General features: G+C 39.8%; 1 protein-coding gene across 1 annotated transcript; it reads right to left on the bottom strand.

Annotated features, from left to right (window-relative positions):
• Positions 1 to 1489: 1489 nt before the first annotated feature.
• pcsk1 (proprotein convertase subtilisin/kexin type 1) lies at positions 1490 to 21135 on the bottom strand. The gene is made up of 14 exons (XM_058416087.1): positions 20751 to 21135; positions 19245 to 19349; positions 18258 to 18383; positions 12971 to 13117; positions 11629 to 11705; positions 8489 to 8577; positions 8082 to 8254; positions 7773 to 7985; positions 6521 to 6621; positions 5636 to 5869; positions 5305 to 5462; positions 5070 to 5203; positions 4608 to 4769; positions 1490 to 4415 (listed from the first exon to the last, which is right to left on the bottom strand). The coding sequence occupies exons 1-14, from the start codon at positions 20934 to 20936 to the stop codon at positions 4011 to 4013; spliced, it is 2310 nt and encodes a 769-aa protein (XP_058272070.1). The 5' UTR covers positions 20937 to 21135; the 3' UTR covers positions 1490 to 4010.
• Positions 21136 to 22108: the final 973 nt, after the last annotated feature.

Here is a 22108-nt window from a genome sequence, read left to right as displayed (position 1 = left end):
ATTTATTTAATTTAATTTAATTTTATTTACTTTTATTTCTTTTTTTTTATTTTAGCTCCTGTTTTGCAATAAATGCTCTTTTAATCCAGTGATAAATTATTAATGAAATTGAAGCAGACTTATATAATTTATAGAATTATTATAGAATTTAGGACTGTGTGTGTGTGTGTGTGTATATACAGGGGTTGGACAATGAAACTGAAACGCCTGGTTTTAGACCACAATAATTCATTAGTATGGTGTAGGGCCTCCTTTTGCGGCCAATACAGCATCAATTCGTCTTGGGAATGACAGATACAAGTCCTGCACAGTGGCCAGAGGGATTCTGAGCCATTCTTCTTGCAGAATAGTGGTCAGGTCACTACGTGATGCTGGTGGAGGAAAACGTTTCCTGACTCGCTCCTCCAAAACACCCCAAAGTGGCTCAATAATATTTAGATCTGGTGACTGTGCAGGCCATGGGAGATGTTCAACTTCACTTTCATGTTCATCAAACCACTCTGTCACCAGTCTTGCTGTGTGTATTGGTGCATTATCATCCTGATACACGGCACCGCCTTCAGGATACAATGTTTGAACCATTGGGTGCACATGGTCCTCCAGAATGGTTCGGTAGTCCTTGGCAGTGACGCGCCCATCTAGCACAAGTATTGGGCCTAGGGAACGCCATGATATTGCAGCCCAAACCATTACTGATCCACCCCCATGCTTCACTCTGGGCATGCAACAGTCTGGGTGGTACGCTTCTTTGGGGCTTCTCCACACCGTAACTCTCCCAGATGTGGGAAAGACAGTGAAGGTGGACTCATCAGAGAACAATACATGTTTCACATTGTCCACAGCCCAAGATTTTCATTGCTGGCACCATTGAAACTGACGTTTGGCATTGGCACGAGTGACCAAAGGTTTGGCTATAGCAGCCCGGCCATGTACATTGACCCTGTGGAGCTCCTGATGGACAGTTTTGGTGGAAACAGGAGAGTTGAGGTGCAAATTTAATTCTGCAGTGAGTTGGGCAGCTGTGGTTTTATGTTTTTTGGATACAATCCGGTACAATTCTTGGTGGTATGCTGACATTACCCTGGATACCGTGGCTCTTGATACATCACAAAGACTTGCTGTCTTAGTCACAGATGCGCCAGCGAGACCTGCACCAACAATTTGTCCTCTTTTGAACTCTGATATGTCTCCCATAATGTTGTGTGCATTGCAATATTTTAAGCAAAACTGTGCTATTACTCTGCTAATTAAACCTTCACACTCTGCTCTTACTGGTGGAATGTGCAATCACTGAAGACTGGCCACCAGGCTGGTCAAATTTAGCCATGAAACCTCCAACACTAAATTGGCCAGTGTTTCAGTTTCATTGTCCAACCCCTGTATATGTGTGTGTGTAACAATCTTTTTCCTCTTAACAGACCCACGGCTCAGCCCCCAGACTTAAAAATAAAAGACCCACTGTGAAATCCTACACACAGACCACAAAGCGTTGGCTTGCAAGAGAACTTTACAGTTTATTATGATGAAAAACCATATATTATAATATTCATACATAATTGAAACTATATTGGTTTTTGTAAACAACTTTAATCAGTCAACATATATAAACACTGACTACATTGAAAAATGAATAAATTACAGGATGCGTGTGAACATTCTTCTCTCTCTCTCTCTCTCTCTCTCTCTCTCTCTCACTCACACCATCTTTATATTTTTTCATCTCAATGGTATATTCTTTCAGCTGGCAGAGAAGTGGGGCTACAGTCAATTACAGAACCAGGCAAACCGCACACTAAACCAGATTTTTGAGCTACACTCCTGCTGTAAACATAAGCGTTTATGCTTTTGTCTCATGAATATATGATCCGGATGATTCACTGAGCATGGTGATGAACAAACAAACATTACAGCATCCGAGCTTGCTTTACTAACATCAATCACAGGAAATAACTTTCAGCATAACATATTTATTACAATAAATATGTCAGATTTATTCATATATATTTATATAGTTCTGAAATGATTCAGGAGCCACACATAACACAAAACTACCTGCGATAAGAGTGATTCTTATATGAGGTAAAATATACCTAAGTTATAACAGGATTCGATAGATTTTGTTGTTTTCCATTCATTTGCATAAATCCATAGAAAAATAAATCTTTATTTCGTAATATGAACTGTTGAATATACAAAATAAGCTGATAGTCCCCTAATATATACGTCATGATTCCCATGGTGGGCTTTTATATATTTCATTGTTCTTAAATCCTTCGAGGATTTTTTATTCGAACTGTTCACCCATGTGGCTTTGGGAAGGTTTAAATGATTTGCTTGGGTGAAATTGAGGTGCTTGATAAAAAGAAGAAGAAGAAGAAGAAGAAGAAGAAGAAGAAGAAGGAGGAGGAGAAGAAGATAACCAGTATTTGAGCTGAGTTGAGTATATAAAGTGTTGATGGATGAACAAAAATAACGAAATCATAATCATTTAGAAACATGATCTACCCTGTATAAAGAATCTCTTGTTAATTATATGCATGTCTATGTGGAAATAAAGCAGACTTTTAGTAACAGATGAACTAAGAGAGGCGGAATAGGTGTACAACACAACTTTCAGAATCACTTTTGCATATCAAATAGAATACTATATATCATTAGGCTCTGAAGAGAAGATTTCACTGAAGTAGCGCATGCAGAAAAAGTGGTGGCAGTGAAAGCAGCATCATGTAAGCAGCTATTGGGCAGAGAGAGCCCGGGAATAAGAAAGGACATGATCACAGGTCACATGACAGGAAGTCAAACAGCGTGTTAAAGGAGCACCGTACGTCCAGCTGTAGATAATAACCACATTCATGTCATGCCGGAATTACTGTGGGTCACTTTGTCGGGTCGAACAAATGAAAGATGTAAAAGGTTTAATTGCATAAGTATTCACCCCAGATGTTTGTGAAAGGCTGAAATTAGTTCTCAAACAACCAGCTGCCACCAGAACAAAAGAGTTCTAACATGCTGTCAGTTTGAGAGGTTTGGCATTACTCTTCCCTTATCACAATCGTAGGCATCTCTGAGCTCGTGTATGTGGAAGAGGGCAGATAGCTGTTTCCTCTCAGTATGTTACGCTGCCCTGTGATGCAGCATGAGCAGCAGTTTGAGAACATATGAAGGTTGACTCAACGGAAGCACGCTTTCCCCAGTTTGTAAGCTGCTGAAGTGTTAGCTGGTGGAACTGGCAAGGACAAACTGGGGAAGACCAAGGACAAAACAAAACAAAAAAGTTCTGGTAGCAACCATGGTTTGATATCTCAAACATTCTGCAGAGCACCTTTAATTTCTAAAAATGGAAAAAGACTATCTACTGGAGCTCATCCACCAAATGTCAGCTGTTCATACTGCAACCATGATTGCTGGCTTTATGGAAGAGTGGCAACTCATATTCTCAAACCCTACTTTGAGTTTGCCGAAATGCAGATTGGAATCTCTGCAAATGTGAAAAAGGGGAGCAAAATGTGACTCTTTTACCTTGGGACAAAGTTCTACCTTGGCATAACCCTGCTCATCACCTTGGACAATGTCAACCTATGGTGAAGCATGGTGGTGGCAGCATCATGGTGAGTTTTACCTTGTAAAATGTGGAAATGGGTAAGAAGGGGGGTGGGGGTGAATACATATGCAAGGCACTGTCATGAAATATATATTTTAATTTTAAGATTTTTTTTTTGAGTGCACAGTATAGTAGATGGGATTGAGATACTGACACGAATCACAAATAGGCCCCAGAGTGAATATAGATGAAAAACTGACACATGTGTGTAAGAGTGATTCTGTCATTCTATGCCTGGCTCTCATTCACTTATCCATAGCTTTTTCTCACTTTCTGCTATTACAGATCTTCCTCTGCCCACAAGATGTGTCATTTTACCTTAAATTAACTATGTCTTTTTTTTCTTTGTTACCCCTATATCTACTCCTCTGACCTTCCCCCCGAACCTTTCTTTCCCCTCTCCACTGCCTCACTGCTGCTCTCCTTCAAGCATGTTGAACAGAGCCTGCATCAACCGGTCGTCTCTGTGCCGATAGGCTTGTGCTCTGTAGAAGTTGTCGCTGTAGTCGTTGTACAGGTTGCCTTCAGGAACCGTGTCCTGTTTGATCCGGTCCATGGCTTCAAACAGCTTCTGCTTAGGGATCCGGTCTCGGGATTGGACTCGGCTAAGGGAAGCCATGGAGTGAGGAGAGATGGCAGGGGTCTGCCTGTTGAAAGCTGACTGCAAGAGGCGGAGCAGCGCTAAATTAGGCGAGGACGAAGACTGCGACAAAGCCGGCTTTTCTTCTGGGTCAGAAGCAGAGTCGGGAGTGGAGGAAGTGACTTTAGCTGGCGTCTGGGGTTTCTCGGGTTTGCTAGGAGAGATGGCGGCCTCCTATATTGAAAAAAGAGTGTAAAAGGTGTATCTAAATTAATATGATTGGTTTAGGTCTAGAAACAACTACAAAATCACAAACAGCCCCTTTAAACAATCGATACATAGAAGAAATCCAGTGTCACATAGTCACTCTATGCGTTAGAAATTTGAACATACAAGCAGAAAGTGTGTCCTGTACATTGCTCTTACCTCCAGCATGTCCTCCATGTGTTCCACTCCCCTGCGGTCGTTCTGCACGGCATTGTAGGAAGTGTACACTCTCGGCTTTTTCATGTGCTCTGGTTTCTCAGACGTCCCGTGGAGAATCAGCTTCCAGCTGAGGATCTGGCCCTCGTTCTCCATCCGTCCTGACTGGAGAGAAAACCAGAAAGAGTGTAAATAGAAAACACTGAGAGAGGAAAAAAATATATATATATATATATATATATATATATATATATGTATAGCATTTTTCCAGGCCAGAAAACAAGTAAAGGGAAGCTTAAACTGAAGACACTAGCAATATTAATTGCATGGCAATATTATGAATCACTAAAAACATATTTCAATCCTTGCTTTTAAAATATTTTTCAAATGAAATCATCAAAATTATTATTCAAAAGAAATCATCAAATATTTCTTACATGGATGGAAACCCCACATGCTATTTACCGTATCAGTGATCTTCAGGGTCCAAGTGCCGGTAGGGTTCTCTCCCCAGGTGTGCACAGACATGAAGGCCCAGTTCCTGAAGCCGTTAGATGAAGTGTCCCTTTCCCTCTCAGCCAAGAGCACTGTAGTAGTACCTGAGTGAATAAATACAGTGTTTTATACATTCAGTAGTATGTAGTAGATCTGGACTGGAGCCACGGACATGCATAGCACAGGTGTGTGTTGTATATCTCACCTGACGGAGACGTGAGCGTGATGTGGAGGTCTCCTCTCCGGGTGTACTCAATGCTGGCCTCCACCTGTACATGCTCTAATGAGGCGATAGCGTTTGTCTGACCAGTGCATGCTTTGGTGGGGATCTCAATGCTGATCTCCCCTGCTGCCTTCAGAGGCCTAGAACAGAGCGGAAATCAATATATGTATGATATCATGAAGTATGATAATGAATATTGCTTCTTATGTTTTAGAATTAAATGTTAAGATATTAAATTCCAACAGACCCTACAGATAATATTATTACTGTCTCTCTGAAGATGATAAATTGTATATGAATGGAAATCCTGTACCTGGGCTGGAATGTGTCATCTCTCACGATGCATTGCTTCTTCTCAGGCACGTGCTTCCACATTTTGGGATCAGCCAGGTCTACCAGAGCTTTAGCGTTGAGTAAGCCGAACCCGAAGCGGCTGTTCACCATCAGACCAGCGCCGTTCCTCTTCCAGCCAGGATTATTCGCTAGAGGATCAAACTCGGACGTCCATACCACCAAGTGCTGCAGGTCCCTCCACGTTAGACTAGGACTGGAGACATTCAGACATATGCAATTCTGAGCTCTGAGCAGTATTTGTACAGTATCATTTACACAAAATATGAACAACAGGTTTTGCTAAAAATAATAACCCTAGCAAATTGCAACCCTAATGTTGACGTGACTAAGTGATGAATACGTGGAAGGGTGTTTCTAGTCCTTCCAGAATTTCTTGTGTTTGTCATGACACAAATGAATGTAATTTTCTGAAAGTAATTTTCCCTTTACAAAAAAATAAATAAAAGAACAAAAAATCAAATAATAATAATATTACATAAATTAAATAATAAATAAATAAATAAATTTTGTGGAAAAAAACGCAGCAAAAGCATTTTTTTTTTGGGCACAATAATCTTAAAAAATAAAAACAAAACAAACAAACAAAGAAAAAAAAACCCTGGACAAACTGTTAATAAGTAATATAATCAGCTATGTAGTACCCCAATCCACCAGAGGGCGCTGTAAAAAGAATCAACTTTAATGTAATAATGGCTCTTGGTATCATCTCGTCACTCAGTCGTTGATTATTTTCCAACTCCAGCATGTTTTACAGAAGGTTATGCTTATATGTAATACTGTGTGCCAGTGCTGTATTTAGCAATATATATTCTGTAAGCACTGTTATGATAACATCTGTACTTACTTCTGTTCTAATGCCAGAGCGAATATCCCAGCTGCCAGTGGGGCAGAAGCAGATGTTCCAGTGTGTGTCTCTGTGCATTCGTTGTGAAGGTCAGCGCTAGTCTGCAACAGAATGAATGGATAATGATAATGGATTTAGGGCATGCAGATATATTAAAGCTAAAGGAACATCCAGGGAAATATTTTAAAGCCTTTATTATCACCACATATACATTACATCTTAGGAAGTTGGGGTCAGAGTGCAGGGGCAGCTATGATACAACACCCTGGAGCAGAGCCGGTTAAGAGCCTTGCTCAATTCCCCAAAAGTGGCAGCTTGGTAGTGCTGGAGCTTGAACCCTGACCTTCCAATCAACAACCCAGAGCCTTAACCACAGGAGCCACCACTGCCCCATAAGGTATGGGTGCTTGAAAAAGGCGTGGCACTTGCCCAATTTTGGAGAGACCACATGGCGCTACCTTGACCAAGCACACATAGCACATTGTAGATGTAAATGTAGTATTTCCAGCTACAACTCACTGTCATTGGTTAGCTACATTTTGTAGGTCAAGGTGTAATAAGAAACTGAAAATGGGGATACTGGTGGTTTCTGAGGTTTGGGTCAATAATCAAAAGAATTGTCTGTGGAATTTGTCTGACTGATGAGATCTAGTGACTACGATTACATTTATGGCAAATCTCTATTAGTAGATACATCCTACCAGTACTGGTGATACTGGTTCACTAGGTCCAGGACTAAGAATCTGACTACATTTCACTCTTTTTAGCAGAGCCCAAAAAATTTCATTTGCACCTGTTTTGTAGTGCCCATGTTCAGCATTGAATTTATTTATCTCAAAAGAATGTGTAGTTTATCTAGAGCTACCTACATTTTATACAACTGAGCAGTTGAGGGCCTTGCTCAAGGGCCCAGCAGTGGTAGCTTGGTGGAACTGGTAATCAAACTCACAACCTTCCATTCAGTAGTCCAACACCTTAACCACTAAGCTATCACAATCATAGAAAAGTGGAAAAAAATCCAGAAATGGTTTTCTCCACAGAAATTTTCCCATTGTCAAAGTAAATGGTGATATCAAACCCATTTCTGGGTTCTGTGTAAGGTTATCCAACTTGTGGCCATAAAATAATTCATTTGTTCATACTGATTGAAAATGTCTGTTAAGTCGATTTCTGTTCCCTCAGCAGACTGGAACTCCAGTGTACAGGTTAAAAGGGTGTCCAGGAAGCGTAAAAAGAGTATACGTTTACTCACAATCCTCTGGTCAGTGTAGTCTCCGCTGCTGTAGGCAGTGGCGAGGGTGGAAGAACATTTCTCAGCGTACCAGGGCGAGAGGCCCTGCTGTGATGCACTGCTGATGGAGATGGTGAAGATGCTATCTGTATATCCGTCACAGTCACAGTTATCACCCTGACGCCCACCGTTCCCTGACGCCCAAACAAAGATGGAGCCTTTTCCACCACGACCCTGAGAACAATGAGTTAACAAAATCTTTCTTAAACCTTAAATCTTATTTATATCTAATTCAGTTTTACATCTCTACATGGAAATTTGGTTTCTGACCTTCTGGATGCCATACTCGAAGGCTTTCTGTGCCAGACGTCCCGGCCCCTCTACTGTTTTTCCGTCATCGTTCGGGCCCCAGCTGGCACTGTAGATGTCAACGTGGTCAGGGTTAAACCCTATAGAGCTGGCCTCAATGGCATCGGTCACAATTCCATCCAACATTCGGATACCTGAGGATCAAGAAGAGGTCAGGAATGAAAATGGGATCTTTGTTAGCATAATGTTCTTTGGTAATATATCAAATATAATAGTTTGGAGACCCAAATGGAACCAGCAACATCTGGAAGGACTGTGATTTGATACTTCATCTCTTATATCAGAACGTGAAGACATTCCTTTATTCTGTGAGATGTCAAAAACCCACATATTCCCTTATCACATTTTAAAAATTCCCGATCTCTCACCTCCGACCTTTGAGTTGTACGCCACTCCCACTCCACATTTGTTGTTGTCTGCTTGCATTGCTATCTCTCCTGCACACCTGGTTCCATGCCTGAAGAATAAAATCAAGAGAAATATTCAATTCAATTCATTTCAAATTTATTTGTATTGCGCTTTTTACAATGGACATCATTTCAAAGCAACTTTACAGACCATAAGAAATATAGTACAAAAAGTTCAAGATTAATATTTGACTTATATTTAAATTTTTCTGTATTACTCCCTAATCCCTAATGAGCAAGACTGTGGCAAGGAGAAACTAGATGGAAGAGGAAGAACTCTTGAGAGGAACCAGACCCAAAAGGGACCCTCATCCTCATTTGGGTGACACCCTGGAGAGTGTGATTATAAATTATCATAAACACCAGAGAGTATAATTATGAATAATGTTCTTTCTACAGTCATATACAGTCGGTTGGGGTTGTGTAACCAGGAGCTCCTGACCAACTCATAGATTAGCTAAATATCTGAGTTTATTATAGATGCTCCATGCTGAAGCCTTCAAATGCTCAATGATGGAGATACAGCATATGTAGAAAGTTATTTTTGTGTATAGATTAGGAGCTTGTTGTCATCAAAGTCCACATGGGGTTGGCATCTTCTCACTGAAGGTCCGAAATCTTCATGAAAGATCTTAATGTAACATGGTCAATTTTATACAGTTGTCTCTAAATATAGGAATAGTATAGAATAGCATGTTTCCCCAATCCACAGTGCACTGAAATGTGCCTCCGAATTCTTCAATCTGATTGGTCAGAAGGTGTTGATTAATTTTCTATTACAGTGAAAAACAGCCTGTATTTCTGACTAAAAGGCAAATCGCAGGTTTGTCCATTGTAATATGTGATAATTTGTATATTCACAGCAACACATTAATCTACATTCACAGTTGGGTGTCATTTAACAAAAGACGCATTAATATGGCGGATCGTTTGTTATTTAAGTTTAAGTTTATTTAACATTGATGGAAAGAGTCTCCAGTGTCAGTGCTTTGTATCAGTCTGTAGGTTTTCCGCCACGGGAAAGGATGTCGTTTTTATTTCTTTAATAACATTAAGCATAGCTATAAACAACTGTGTAACATTTTACAGTAACATTTATCATATTATTTTACAGTGGTTCAGTCTTAAATAGAGCAGGTTTGACCAAGTTCACTCTCGCGTGTTAACTAACAAGCATCATTTATTCAAAATTCATAAGACACATGAATTTACAACATAAGTTGTTAAAGTTAGCTCATCATTAGGTCAGTCACAAATGTGACAAATAAAGGCTACTCATCTACTTATTCCAAGTTCAAGTACTTAGAAAGCTAGATTTTTACAGTAAGAATCTGTGCTACATCTAAAAAAAAATCCATCCTGTTTTATGTAGCATTGACTGCTCAAAGTATTTCCGTTTATTTTTTACTGCGAGGTAACATTAAGCTAGTCTCCTTTTCGAGAATATAATTAGCAAAAACATGCTAAGTTAAAGCTGGTTAATTATTAATGAGTGAAATCCTATTTTCGGATGAACTCGCTTTCAAGAATAATTGCTCTATTGACAAATGCTGCACCATACAACCAATTACAGTGAAGTACCTTGAGTCTATTGGCAAAATAGTGCTGTCACATTGTGTGTGTGTGTGTGTGTGTGTGTGTGTGAGAGAGAGAGAGAGAGAGCGAGAGAGTGTGTGTTCACTCAACACCTCTACCTTCCACAGTATGAGTCACTCAGATACATTGTGTGGGAGCTGGATGCTGCTTGGTGGAAGAATAATGATTGTTTTCCTCCATTTTTCCCCCCTAACACTGACGTCAGCCTTTAAAGGCTCAACACTCCTCATTTTACACTTACAGAATGATTTTGGAGGCTCAAACACTCGCATCACTCAAATGACACTTAATCCAATGGGTCCATGAACAACCTCTCCAAGTGTTTGGTCTTTTCACAGGATGATGCTTTCCAAACAATCACAGCAATTTAATCTACAATACTTCTGGAGTCTGCCATATTGTAACAAAAGTGCCCGATTTTTTAATCCCATAATTCACAACGGTAGATAATGCATAAATGATGCACCCTAGCTATACTTTAAGCGACTGTTATATTGTTGTACTTTGAGTGAATACTATGACCAGGGATGGATTATTGATTACTGAATCACATTATATTCATATCACCAAATTTTTTCCTCTTTTTCTCCTATTTTTTCTTTATTTTGTACAGCTAATTCAGATGTATTTTATTTTATTAAATTAAATTAAATTAAATTAAATTAAATTAAATTAAAATGAAACTTTTAAATTCCATCTTCTATTTTTATTTTGACTATTTTTATAACAAGGACCGACGAAAAAGTCATTTCACTGCATGTCCTACAGTATGTGTGAGCAAACTAGACCTGAAGGAGCGGGCAGCACAGTGGCTTAGTGGTTAGCGCTGTTGCCTCACAGCAAGAGAATCCTGGGTTCGAACAGACAGGGGCCTTTCTGTGTGTGTGTGGGTTTACTCCAGGAAACCCACACAAAAACATGTATTGGATTTATTTCATTTATTTATTTATATTATTTATTGGATTTATTTCATTAGATTAGTAATTCTAAATTGCCCATAGGAGTGAGTGTGGTTGTCTGTCTATGTGAGGCCCTGTGATGGACTGGCAATCTGTCCAGGGTGTACCCCTGCCTTTTGCCCAATGTGTGCTGGGATAGGCTCCAGCAGATCCCTGTGACCCTAATCAGGAATAAAGCGGGTATAGAAAATGAATGGATGGATAGACCTGAAGGGCATGTGTCACTAGGGGGCGCTGATAAGCACAGATTTTGAATTAGGCCAATAAACAACACAATATAAACGGCACTAGCAAAAATAGTCACTCAATCTGAGCTTGATGCTTTGATCGTATTGTACTGTACCTCACTTGTATCTAAAATAAATATGTAAATAAACCCTGTTACACGAGAGTGGATGAGAGACCTTTCTAAAGCAAATTGTCTTTAAACACAGCTGTCATTTTCCCAGCCCTGATGACGCCAAATAGCGATCCTTGTCCCGTTGTCCTAATTCTTGAAGTGTTAATCCTACTCTGAGCAGAGAACGATGGCGGTAAATCACTCACTTGTTCTCATTGGTGGAGTCGTATCTGGGGAAAGGATCGGGATCGTTGTCGTTGAAATCATAACTAGCATCAGGATCCTGGAAGAGACAGAGATTTTGCATTTAATGTTAGAAATTTAGTTCGATATTTGGCAAACAGGACACTCATGGGTATGAGTGCAGGTTAACAAAATTTTAATTCTATGCACACAGCCGAGCAGATGAGCTGGTTTTCTGTCAGTCTTTGGGATTTAAACTCACAAATTTCTGCTTAAACGCTGGTCCCCAAAACCAGATTCTGTTCTTAAACCAGTTCTACACTGTACAGGTTCAGATTATTACTCATCACATCCCTAGTTCTATCTTGGACTGTGTGATAATGTGTACTTCATCTCGCATAATATGATGTGTTTTCATAAGATATGATTATAAGATCTTCTAAAATTACACTGCTCTGCTAACCTCGTCACAGGGTATGATCCAGGCTTGTGCAGAAAATAAGGTTGGATAAACAGGACCATGTTTGAGCTTGAGGTAATAAGGACATTTTTTCTCTTCATTGTTTGTTATATTGTAGGCACCGGTGTCCTAAATGTTTTGCTTAATCCTTTGACACATCATTTGGGTTTCTATCTTTGTGTTTAAGTGTGGTTGTAATGGTGCTAAATGATCTGTTCCAAGACCGATGATCTGACAAACTCTTTCACGATTCGGTCAGCAAAAGCAAAACAAGGGCGAAAAATCTTACAGTCGGCTTTAGTCAGGTTTTCTGGACGCAATATTAGATGCGATTTATTTCAGAATGATGCTCGATCTGTGACAGGGAAAGCAGTCTGTATTGATTAAAGAACATAATGCTTGAGTAGTGCTATCACTGTACAGCGGAGACACTAAAGGCCTTCTGATTGAGTAAAAGATAATTACAGACACTATAGCTCCATCTGTGTGGAAACGCAGACTCACTCTCCAGCTCTGCCTCCTTCAGTCTGTGTGTGTGTGTGTGTGTGTGGTCGGGGGGAGGTCCTTTGATTGCAACACATCTATTCACTGCCACACACAAAAAGCCTGCACTCGAATGATGACAAGCGGCTCTCCTCCAGCCTCTACAGCTTGTAAACATGAGACGGAATACGGCTCATCCGTATACAGCTCATGCTAGATGATGACATATTTCCATATCTCTCGCTGTGATAGAGGCTTTAAACGTCAAAGCATTCCCGTCTACGTGGGTTAGACGGCTCTGCACGCTCTGGCGACGGTCACTACAGATAACGGTTCGCCTGGCCGGGGGTCGTTGTCACTATGGAAACAGCCGAACGATGTTGTGGCGGTGGAGCGGCCTGTTGCTATGGCGATGCACTTACGTAATTGGGGTAGATGTCGGTGTGGTTCCATTCCAGCCCGTCATCCAGCACGGTGATGACAACGCCTTTACCCGTGATGCCTTTCTTCCACACTGGGATGACGTGAAGGTCTAGTTTTGGGAGCGATGACGATGTCCTTGTGTCTTGCTAATGAGTAGGACAGAAGGAGTGAAATGGTTAGCGAGGATATAAATATAGTCTTATTTGTGTGTGTGTGTGTGTGTGTGTGCGTCTTTCTTTATGGCTGTACTATTTGGCACAGAATCCCTGATAGTCCACCATTCATAATTTACACCTTTTCAGACAACCACGATAGCTGATATCCTCTGTAGCCAAAAAAAACTATAAATCCATGTCATGTGCCAAAACTGGATTTGGTTATGGTTATGTAACCACTGGAGTAAAAACTGGGGCTCTATATTTAATTCCTTAGTTTAAAAGTTAATACACTGAAACAAAACTCTGTCACAACTTCCTTTTATTTTGCTCTGGTCCACAAAGTGATCTCCATCCTCTGTGAACTTGAGAGAAACAGCTGGCAAGTGGCTAATCTCAGTGTCTTTTGGCTAATGGTGTGTTATGCTAGCTACAGAGATAATAAGGCCCAGGGCTACTCTTTTCAACTAAATGCACTGCATCATATAACTACACAAATATTAACTAGCATTTAAGAATTCATTTAGAGTTTGTAAATCTAATGTAGTCTGAAACATAAGCAACAAGTGTAGACCTTCTATGAAATGTAGTTGTATTTATTTTAACAGCATTATTTAGACATGCTTATCCAGAGCATTTCATTTTATGCAATCATGGGTTAAGGGCCTTGCTCAAGGGCCCATAAGTGGCAAACAAGTGATCGTGGGATTTGAAACCATGACCTACTGAGCAATAGTCCAACACCATAACCACTGAGCTACCACTTAAGGTGGTGGTTTTTTTTAAAAAAAAAAGAAGCTAACTTGAACTTCCTGATATTTACATTTATGGCATTTGACCATATTTGATTATACAACTGAGCAATTGAGGGTTAAGGGCCTTGCTCAAGGGCCCAGCTTGGTGGATCTGATTTCTCCAACTTTCTAATCAGTTTGTCCAACACCTTAACCACTGAGCTACCAGTTCCACCATGAAGTGAGAAACAAGCTGACTTAAAGTACCTGACATGTACAGCAGAGCAACATTTCCAGAGCAATTGAGGTTTAAGGGCCTTGCTCAAGGGCCCAGCTTGGTGGATCTGAACCCTCCAACTTTCCAATCAATTTGTCCAGCACCAAAACCACTGAGCTCCCACTTCCACACTGAACAATTTCACTTTCACATAATGATGGTTAGTAAATTCCTCTCAGGAGCGTGACTCACGATTCTCCAGGTGCATTAGTTTTGGTTTTGGCCCCATCTCCGCCTCTGTTCCATAACTGCTTAATTACCCTATCTTGTTCATCTGTTCTGTGTTGATTAACCATGTTATTATTCCCAGTTGTTTAAATTTCCTATCAGTAAAGTATTTGTTTGCAGTAGTATTATGTGATATTGAGAGTTATTGCCTTGTTGTTATTTTCTGAATTCCCTCATGTGGCCTGCATCTGTAACTCAATGGACTCTATGACCACATATTACACTATGTGTATATGTATAATACGGTGAAGACGTGTGAACCTGCACTATTGTTGATACGGCTTTACATAAGGGTTGCGTATACAGCCCTTTAAAAGTAAACCAAATAATCAAAAGGTGCTGCACAAATCCCATTGTTTCGCCACTCCAATGCTTTTTTAAAATGAAAAGCCACGGATATAATCTTCCGTGTTGACCTTTCAGGAGACTGTTCTCGGCCCTCGCCGTGTCTGCTTTCGGTAGATTAATGACCGTTAGAACCAGGAAGGCGCTAAAGTGCAGTCACAGTTACAATACAGCCAGAAGAGGATGTCATCAGGTTGATAAAGAACGTGTAAAAAAAAGAAGCTCGGCACGAAAAGTGGAATGGAGCTCATTAGTGTCAGGTTTAATTGGTTAATGGTCAGAGAAGTGAGGTGAAGTGAGGCGCTGCCCAACGTCGCAGATGACTCAGAGCTAAAGCTAAAATAAAGAGCTCGGAGGTAGAGGATGCATCGATGTTACACAAGCACGACCCTCAGGAATGACTCATAACTCAGATCTGTCAGCCGAGGGAGGGGGAAGGGGAGCAAATATGATACGTATGGTCACATGGATGAGGATTTTCAGACAGATGACCACAGATATTCAGACATAAACAAAAATTATAATGGCTTTTTACAGTAAAACAACAACAAAATAAAACACCAAACATCTCAGCTACCACCTGCAGATTTCTTCTCTGAAAAACTAACACTTGCTCAGACTGGCCACGCCCACTCAATTACAGCATGCAGCATTGTGTAGAAACGGAGAGAGAGACGCCTTGTGAGTCACCTCTGATTGAACGGAATGATCAAGAACCACAAGGTAATGTATTCGCCACCCAATCCATGACAATCTATCTCTTCTCTCTTTCCTTCTCGGCACATCCTGTCTCCTCTCCAGACCTCGCACGTCATCCTCGCTTGCTCGCTCTCTCTCTCTCTCTCTCTCGCCCCCTCCCTCTCCCCCTCGTTCTCTATGCACCACTGCACTACGACGTCTCGTACCGCACACGAACACGCCACGCAAAACCAGGCCGTTTCGCAAATTGGTTCTCTAAAAAGAAATTTTTTTTTTTATCTCAGAGTAGAGAGATGTTAGAGTTATCGTTCTGAAATGGCTAAAGGTGACTACAACTACAAAATACTGAAACAGATATAGCAGGGAGGTCAAACAGTTTCACTTAAATTTTTATTTTCACCGAAAATGACAGTTATATAATCCGAAACATCTGAGCATGCTTTATTATTTTCAGCGGTTAAAGCTAACCACAATTTTTTTTGTATTACTAGTTCGAACAAGCAAAACACTAAAAACATGTGGGACGGGTAAATATAAGGAAAAAAACCACAAGGGAAAAAAACCCCACACTCCTTTAAATATCTTTAAAAAAATGGGACTTCCAGGCTTCCAGAGTTGCAGGATTAGCATTATCGACTGGTTCTGTAGTTCAATACAAATTTATGATTCTCAGAGTCCAGTGCAATTTTGTACAAATGCCAGGAACCATAAACAAGTTTTGTATAATTGCATTTTTTTCACAGATGTAAACCCAGCAAATAATTTCCTTTCAAATTAAACTTAAATAGAAATTTGAGTTATAATTTAGAAGACAAAATAAATGGATTGACTGGACTAGGTATGAGCAAAAATGCCAAGAGACAACAGCAGTTAATGTTTCGATTATAGAGCTCATGCATAAACAGGCGGATAAACAGTATTAGAGCAAATCGCCTATGATTATTTACATGCCCCGAAGCATGAAGACTGTAATCACTCACAAGTCAAGAAATATACAGTGACTCAAGAGACGTAAAAATTCAGTATAAACAGATTCAATACCATATGGCAAATCATAGCAGGAGTTTATTTTATGAAGCGTTCAATTAGGACTCCAGGAAGTGAGACTTTTATGTGCTTTTTATGGGTGACTCAGATTTTCCAATATCCTGGTTTACAGTCATAAAAGCGAGATAAAACAGGAGAAACCCACAATAACAGAGAGATTGCAGAAAGACACATACATGTGACAATTACTACACCGACGAGTGTAAGAGTGCCACAGAAGCCATGTATAAGGATTAAAACACTATCAGGTATGGTGGAACGACCAATGGCAAGTTCAACAAAGCGCTTTTTTCTAATACGATTAAAAATATATATATATATATAGACTTACAGAGAAACCAGAAAACAATCACACATTACCATGTCAGAAAATACAGTAGACATTATTTCTCCACTGACGCTGGAGACTCCTTCTAAAAAAACCCTCACAGAAGACTCAGATTCACACAGATTAGTTTCCTAATCCATTTATGCTCAGCATCCACCATATAAATCCCTGTCAATTAGTTGTTACTATAGAAATGGGTATCACAAAGACTGTAAAGCTTTGAGATGGAAACCATTTTGAGAATTCAACAGCACTGACGTGTAGCTAAAAATGACGTCAAAAGAATTCCATTTGGATGGAAAAGTGGGTCAAAGCTCAAGGACTGATTGGATGTATCTGTGTATCTGGTAGAAATGAGACCGAATTACATGAAATAACAACATCGGCCCACAGTGCTAAAACAAATTTAGTTGCTTTGGCGATCTTTTTCCCTTCCTCTTTATCTCTTTCCACCAATTCTTTCTAGAATATCCCCGATATTTTCTTACATTCTAATGAATAAGGCATCAGCCGTCAGTGTCATGGCTTGTTATTTCACTTAATGGGGCAGTGTTTACCCCAATCAGTGGCTTTAATTTAATGATTTAACTGGGATTCAAATCCCAGCACCACCAAGCTGCTACTGTTGCAACCGTCAGCATGGCTCATTTTGGATAAAAGCATCCAGTAATTTGATAGAAATATAACATATAACAGATTACGTGTGTGTTCTCACTCGTAAAATTAGCTCACGGAGAAAGAGTTTCTAAATGTCAGGTCTTAATCCAGTGCCGATCTGGAAGACACCACAAATATCCGATTCCAGTCCAGACGTTATCTCATTGTTTATTTATTGTAATTAATACCTGTTTATTTCTCGTGTTTTCATCCCTAATCTCTTTGCATGTAGTATATCTCTGTTTATCTCTACCGGTTTGGGCTGCTACTGTACTTTTGACCATCGTTAGTGAGTTTAATTGCCTTGCTTTGTTTGGACTGACTGACTGCCTGATTGTTTCCAGTTCAGTTTGTTTGCTGATTTGGATTTGAATAAGAGGCTCACGCTTACATCCAACTGCTTCTGCTTTATGACTAAAGCACTAATGCTGTACAGCTATAGCCAAGAGTCCCAGAGGAAACACAAGGCCAGTAATGAAGTGCTCGGGCCAAGACGAGTCCCCATTACTAGAGAGGAAGAAATTCACACTCTTGAACAACTGAGGCTCACAAACACACTGATTCTGATTGTGACTGATGGACTTATTTGTTTTGCCATTGACCTCCTAATGCTGCCTCTCAGTTTTCAGTAAGGTGAGGCGTTCCTTTACTGATATGACCATGATCCATTTGAAAAACATGTCTTTTTTTTTTTACCTCCAGCATTGTTAAGCATGTTATGCACATTATATGGATGATTTGCCTGCTATAAAGTGCCAATTGTTATTTACTATAAGGAAGTTGATTGAACTACACACAGTGTTTAAGGAAACTCACCAAGTACCACTGCTGGTTCCACATGGGGTCATCAAAGAGTTTGTCCACAGAGCAGTCTTTACATTCTGCACCCATTGGAGCACGCCTACTCCGATTTATTTCATACTGCTGCTCGGCCCAAGACACCTTCAGAAAAACACAATAAAACATTGATTTATATTCTCAGAAACATCCATTTGTGGATGGATGGACAGATGATTGGATGGCTGGACTGATGTATAGATGGATAGATGAATAAATGAATGGATGGATGGATGGATGGATGGATGAATGGACTGGAGGATGGAAAAACAGGTGAAAGGATGGTTGGGTGTTTGGTTGTTTGGTGTGTTGGATGGATGGATGGACAGGAGGATGGAAAAACAGATGAAATGATGGTTGGATGGATGGTTGTTTGGTGTGTTGAATGGATAGATAGATAGATAGATAGATAGATAGATAGATAGATAGATAGATAGATAGACAGATAGATAGATAGATAGATAGATAGATAGATAGATAGATAGATAGATAGATAGATAGATAGATAGATAGATAGATAGATAGATAGATAGATGGATAGATAGATGGATGGATAGGTGGATAGATGGATGGATAGATGGATGGATAGGTGGGTGGATTGATGGATGGACAATGGGATGGATGAACATATGAAAGGATGGTGGTTGGTGTGTTTGATGGATGGATGGATGGATGGATGGATGGACAAATAACTGGATAGCTGGACTGGAAGACAGATGGACAGATGGATTGATGTTTGGACAGATGAATGGATGGTTGGATGCATGGTTGGTTGGGCTGTTGGATGGATGGATGGATGGATGGATGGACAGTAGGATGGATGGACAGATGAGAGGATGATTGGATGCATGGTTGGTTAGGGTGTTAGAAATGGCATTTAAATGTTAAACTACACCGACTCCTGACAATACAACAGTAATAATACATTCTTAACAGTGTACAGAATGTCCAATAGAGAGTTCGTACCCGGTCATCTTCTGACAGCCTTTTGGTAATGTGATCTGCACTTCTTTTGGTCCTGCTAGGATGATAGTGATGTTTGAATAAATAATGGTTCTCTAGGGCCCCAATCTGCAAAAAAAAGAGAAGGATAGCGTGAGTGGGAGCCAGTGGAGTGGTCAGTGATGATTCATTCTTGCTCAATAAGTTTCCTATCCTGTGGGTTTGGAATTTGAATTCAACTTTTCTACTTTTAGCGAAAGAAAATAAAAATCTCTTTCAACTCATGTAACTCCTGAAATAAAAAACCCACAGTAACACTAAATCAGTCACTTTAATACAGGTTTGAATGAGTGACTAAAGCCAGGAACACACACTGTATGTATTTCTATTACATTTTGATTTGTATATGCAGTATAAATCATAAACATTCTGTCTAGCACATTTAGCAGAATAAGAATGAAAATAATTCTACACAATATGGTAAGAAATATACCATATTTCTGTTTTTTATTTATTTCTATATATAAAGTCTGTGTATTCTGGTGAGGTTGGCATTTTTAATTGGTTAACAAACCTGATGTCATAAATATTTTTTGACATATTTCACGCATTCATTCATTTATTTTGGTATTCATATTTGCATTTTTAATACCACACTGCTGCATATAATCTTGATACTAATTGATTTTTTGCAACCTTTATTCCTGTGCTAAAATGGTAATAAAACATGGCCAAAAAACCCCATAGCAAATCTCTCTCTCTTTCTCTTTCTCTCTCTCTCTAAAAACTAGTTATTTAAGATGAATATATCTTGTTATTTACTGTAAATAATGCTAGAATGCATGCAATATTTCGTCTAGTTATTTTTCCAAGGATGTGATGAGGTAGAATTTAGCCTGAGGGGGAAAAAAAGGGTACTAAACTGTACCTTGTTGCTGAAATGAACCTTAATGCATGAGTACCTTCATCTTAAGAGCTTTAATCTTAAAGGTAGATTATATACCTACAGTCTTTTCGAAAGATTTCCAGGTCAAATATTAATACATATTAATGGTACGCAAGATGCTACCCCAGTGACCAGGAAAGGTATTTTTTTTAGACAGACAACCTGTGGAATCTTTCAAACATGCCAAGTTTATTCATTAAAGCCAGGTGTACATGTAGTTCACAATGGGATTATGTTTAAACAGAAATGCAATTCATTTCCACTTGTAATTTACCTACAGCTTGAGTTCACGTATGCATGCCTCATGGGCAGAGATTCACCATTTAGAGAAATTCCAAAGAGCTACAAGAAACAACAACAACAACAACATCATGCATAAACCAAATAAACCCCCATGTATAAACCAAGCAAAACCCCATACATAAACCAAACCAAACCCCATGCATAAAGCAAGAACAAGCCCCATGCATAAACCAAACAAATACCCCATGCATAAACCAAACAAATACCCCAAGCATAAACCAGTCTCAGATGAATATGCGACTGTAACGTGAGACGTGCGTGGTTTCCCATGGTTTCCCTACCTGTCGCACTAAGTCGTAACCGAGCTCGTCGGCGATGGTCTGGGCAGCGTGTAAACCCCCCGGTACCTCCACGGCCCACTCGTTCAGATATTGTCGCTGGGAGCGCGCGCACACAGCGCACAGCAGAACCGCGAGAGTCGCGCGCAGTATCATCACCGCCACCGGAGCCCGACATCTCACTTCCATCGCAGATTAAACACCAGGGATGAAGAAACGAAGGCGTGCGTCGACTCACTCACGACCGATTTAAGGCTCAACCGAGGGAATAAATAAATAAACAAATAAATAAATAAATAAATAGCTTAGAATTTATACTGCCTTCTAATTTATTTATATTTGTATTTAAAAAAATAAAATAGCTATATTCCTATGTTTTATTCTAAGGGAGGATGGTGAGGCGGTGTAGAAGGAGTAAGTGAAAGCAGGCGTGGAAAAAAGCTCCCAGTGAATGACTAGGAAAAGGGGAAGGGATGTTTACACGTCAATTTGCGAAAACGCTCTGACGTCAATTTCTACCTGGGGTAGGATGCTCGAGTCCCAAGAGAGGAGGAGGAGGAGGAGGAGGAGGCAAAGAGGAGGGTAAATTTAGTCTATAAATAACCACAACTCTTTTTTTTTTATCTAAGTGAGAGCCTCTGGAATCTCTGTTCATGTGTTAATATCAAAATATATCTTTTTTTAAGCAGATGAAATAATAATAATAGTAATAATAATAATACAAAAGATTCGTTTTTTCACTACTTAATGAATTGTGTTTTTCTGATTAAAGAAAATGTTATAGATTATCCCCCCCCCCCCCATATAGGCGACAGTGACGACAGGATGCGCGTCATCACGTCGATCCAGCACCGCAGCTTCGGGACATCAAGGGCGATGATACGTCGTATAATATTACTTGCTGCCTAACATTCTTCTTCTTCTTCATCATCAGTAATCTTATCTATTTCAAATGTTAATTTGGTCACGATTTCATAAAGAAACGAAAAAAAATGCCATGTGGTGTATAATCCAGATGATCAGATCATCATCGGGGAAACGTGCGCGTGCGTTTGTCAATGCAGTGAGAGCTTGAAAAGGAGAAATGGCAAAAAAAACCCTCAAAAAAACAAACAGGAATGAACTGCAGATGGATTCAATATTCAGTTCATGCCAACAAGACAGAATGGGACTGCAAAATAAACCAGGGGTCCTTAATATCAAAGCCCCATAGGGGAGAGTTGGGGTCAGTTCTCATATTTTTTGTTGTAAGTATAATATTTAAAAGCTTTTGACGTTTAAAATGGTGGATTTTTCTGTGCACTTAACAAGTGTCATATCATCTTTTAATGTCAGATGATGTACTGTATTAAATACACCGA

Source organism: Hemibagrus wyckioides, linkage group LG18 (assembly GCF_019097595.1).
Source record: "Hemibagrus wyckioides isolate EC202008001 linkage group LG18, SWU_Hwy_1.0, whole genome shotgun sequence".
Classification (NCBI taxonomy): domain Eukaryota; kingdom Metazoa; phylum Chordata; class Actinopteri; order Siluriformes; family Bagridae; genus Hemibagrus; species Hemibagrus wyckioides.
Note: the sequence above shows the minus strand (reverse complement) of the source record. Positions and strands in the feature narration are given on the sequence as shown.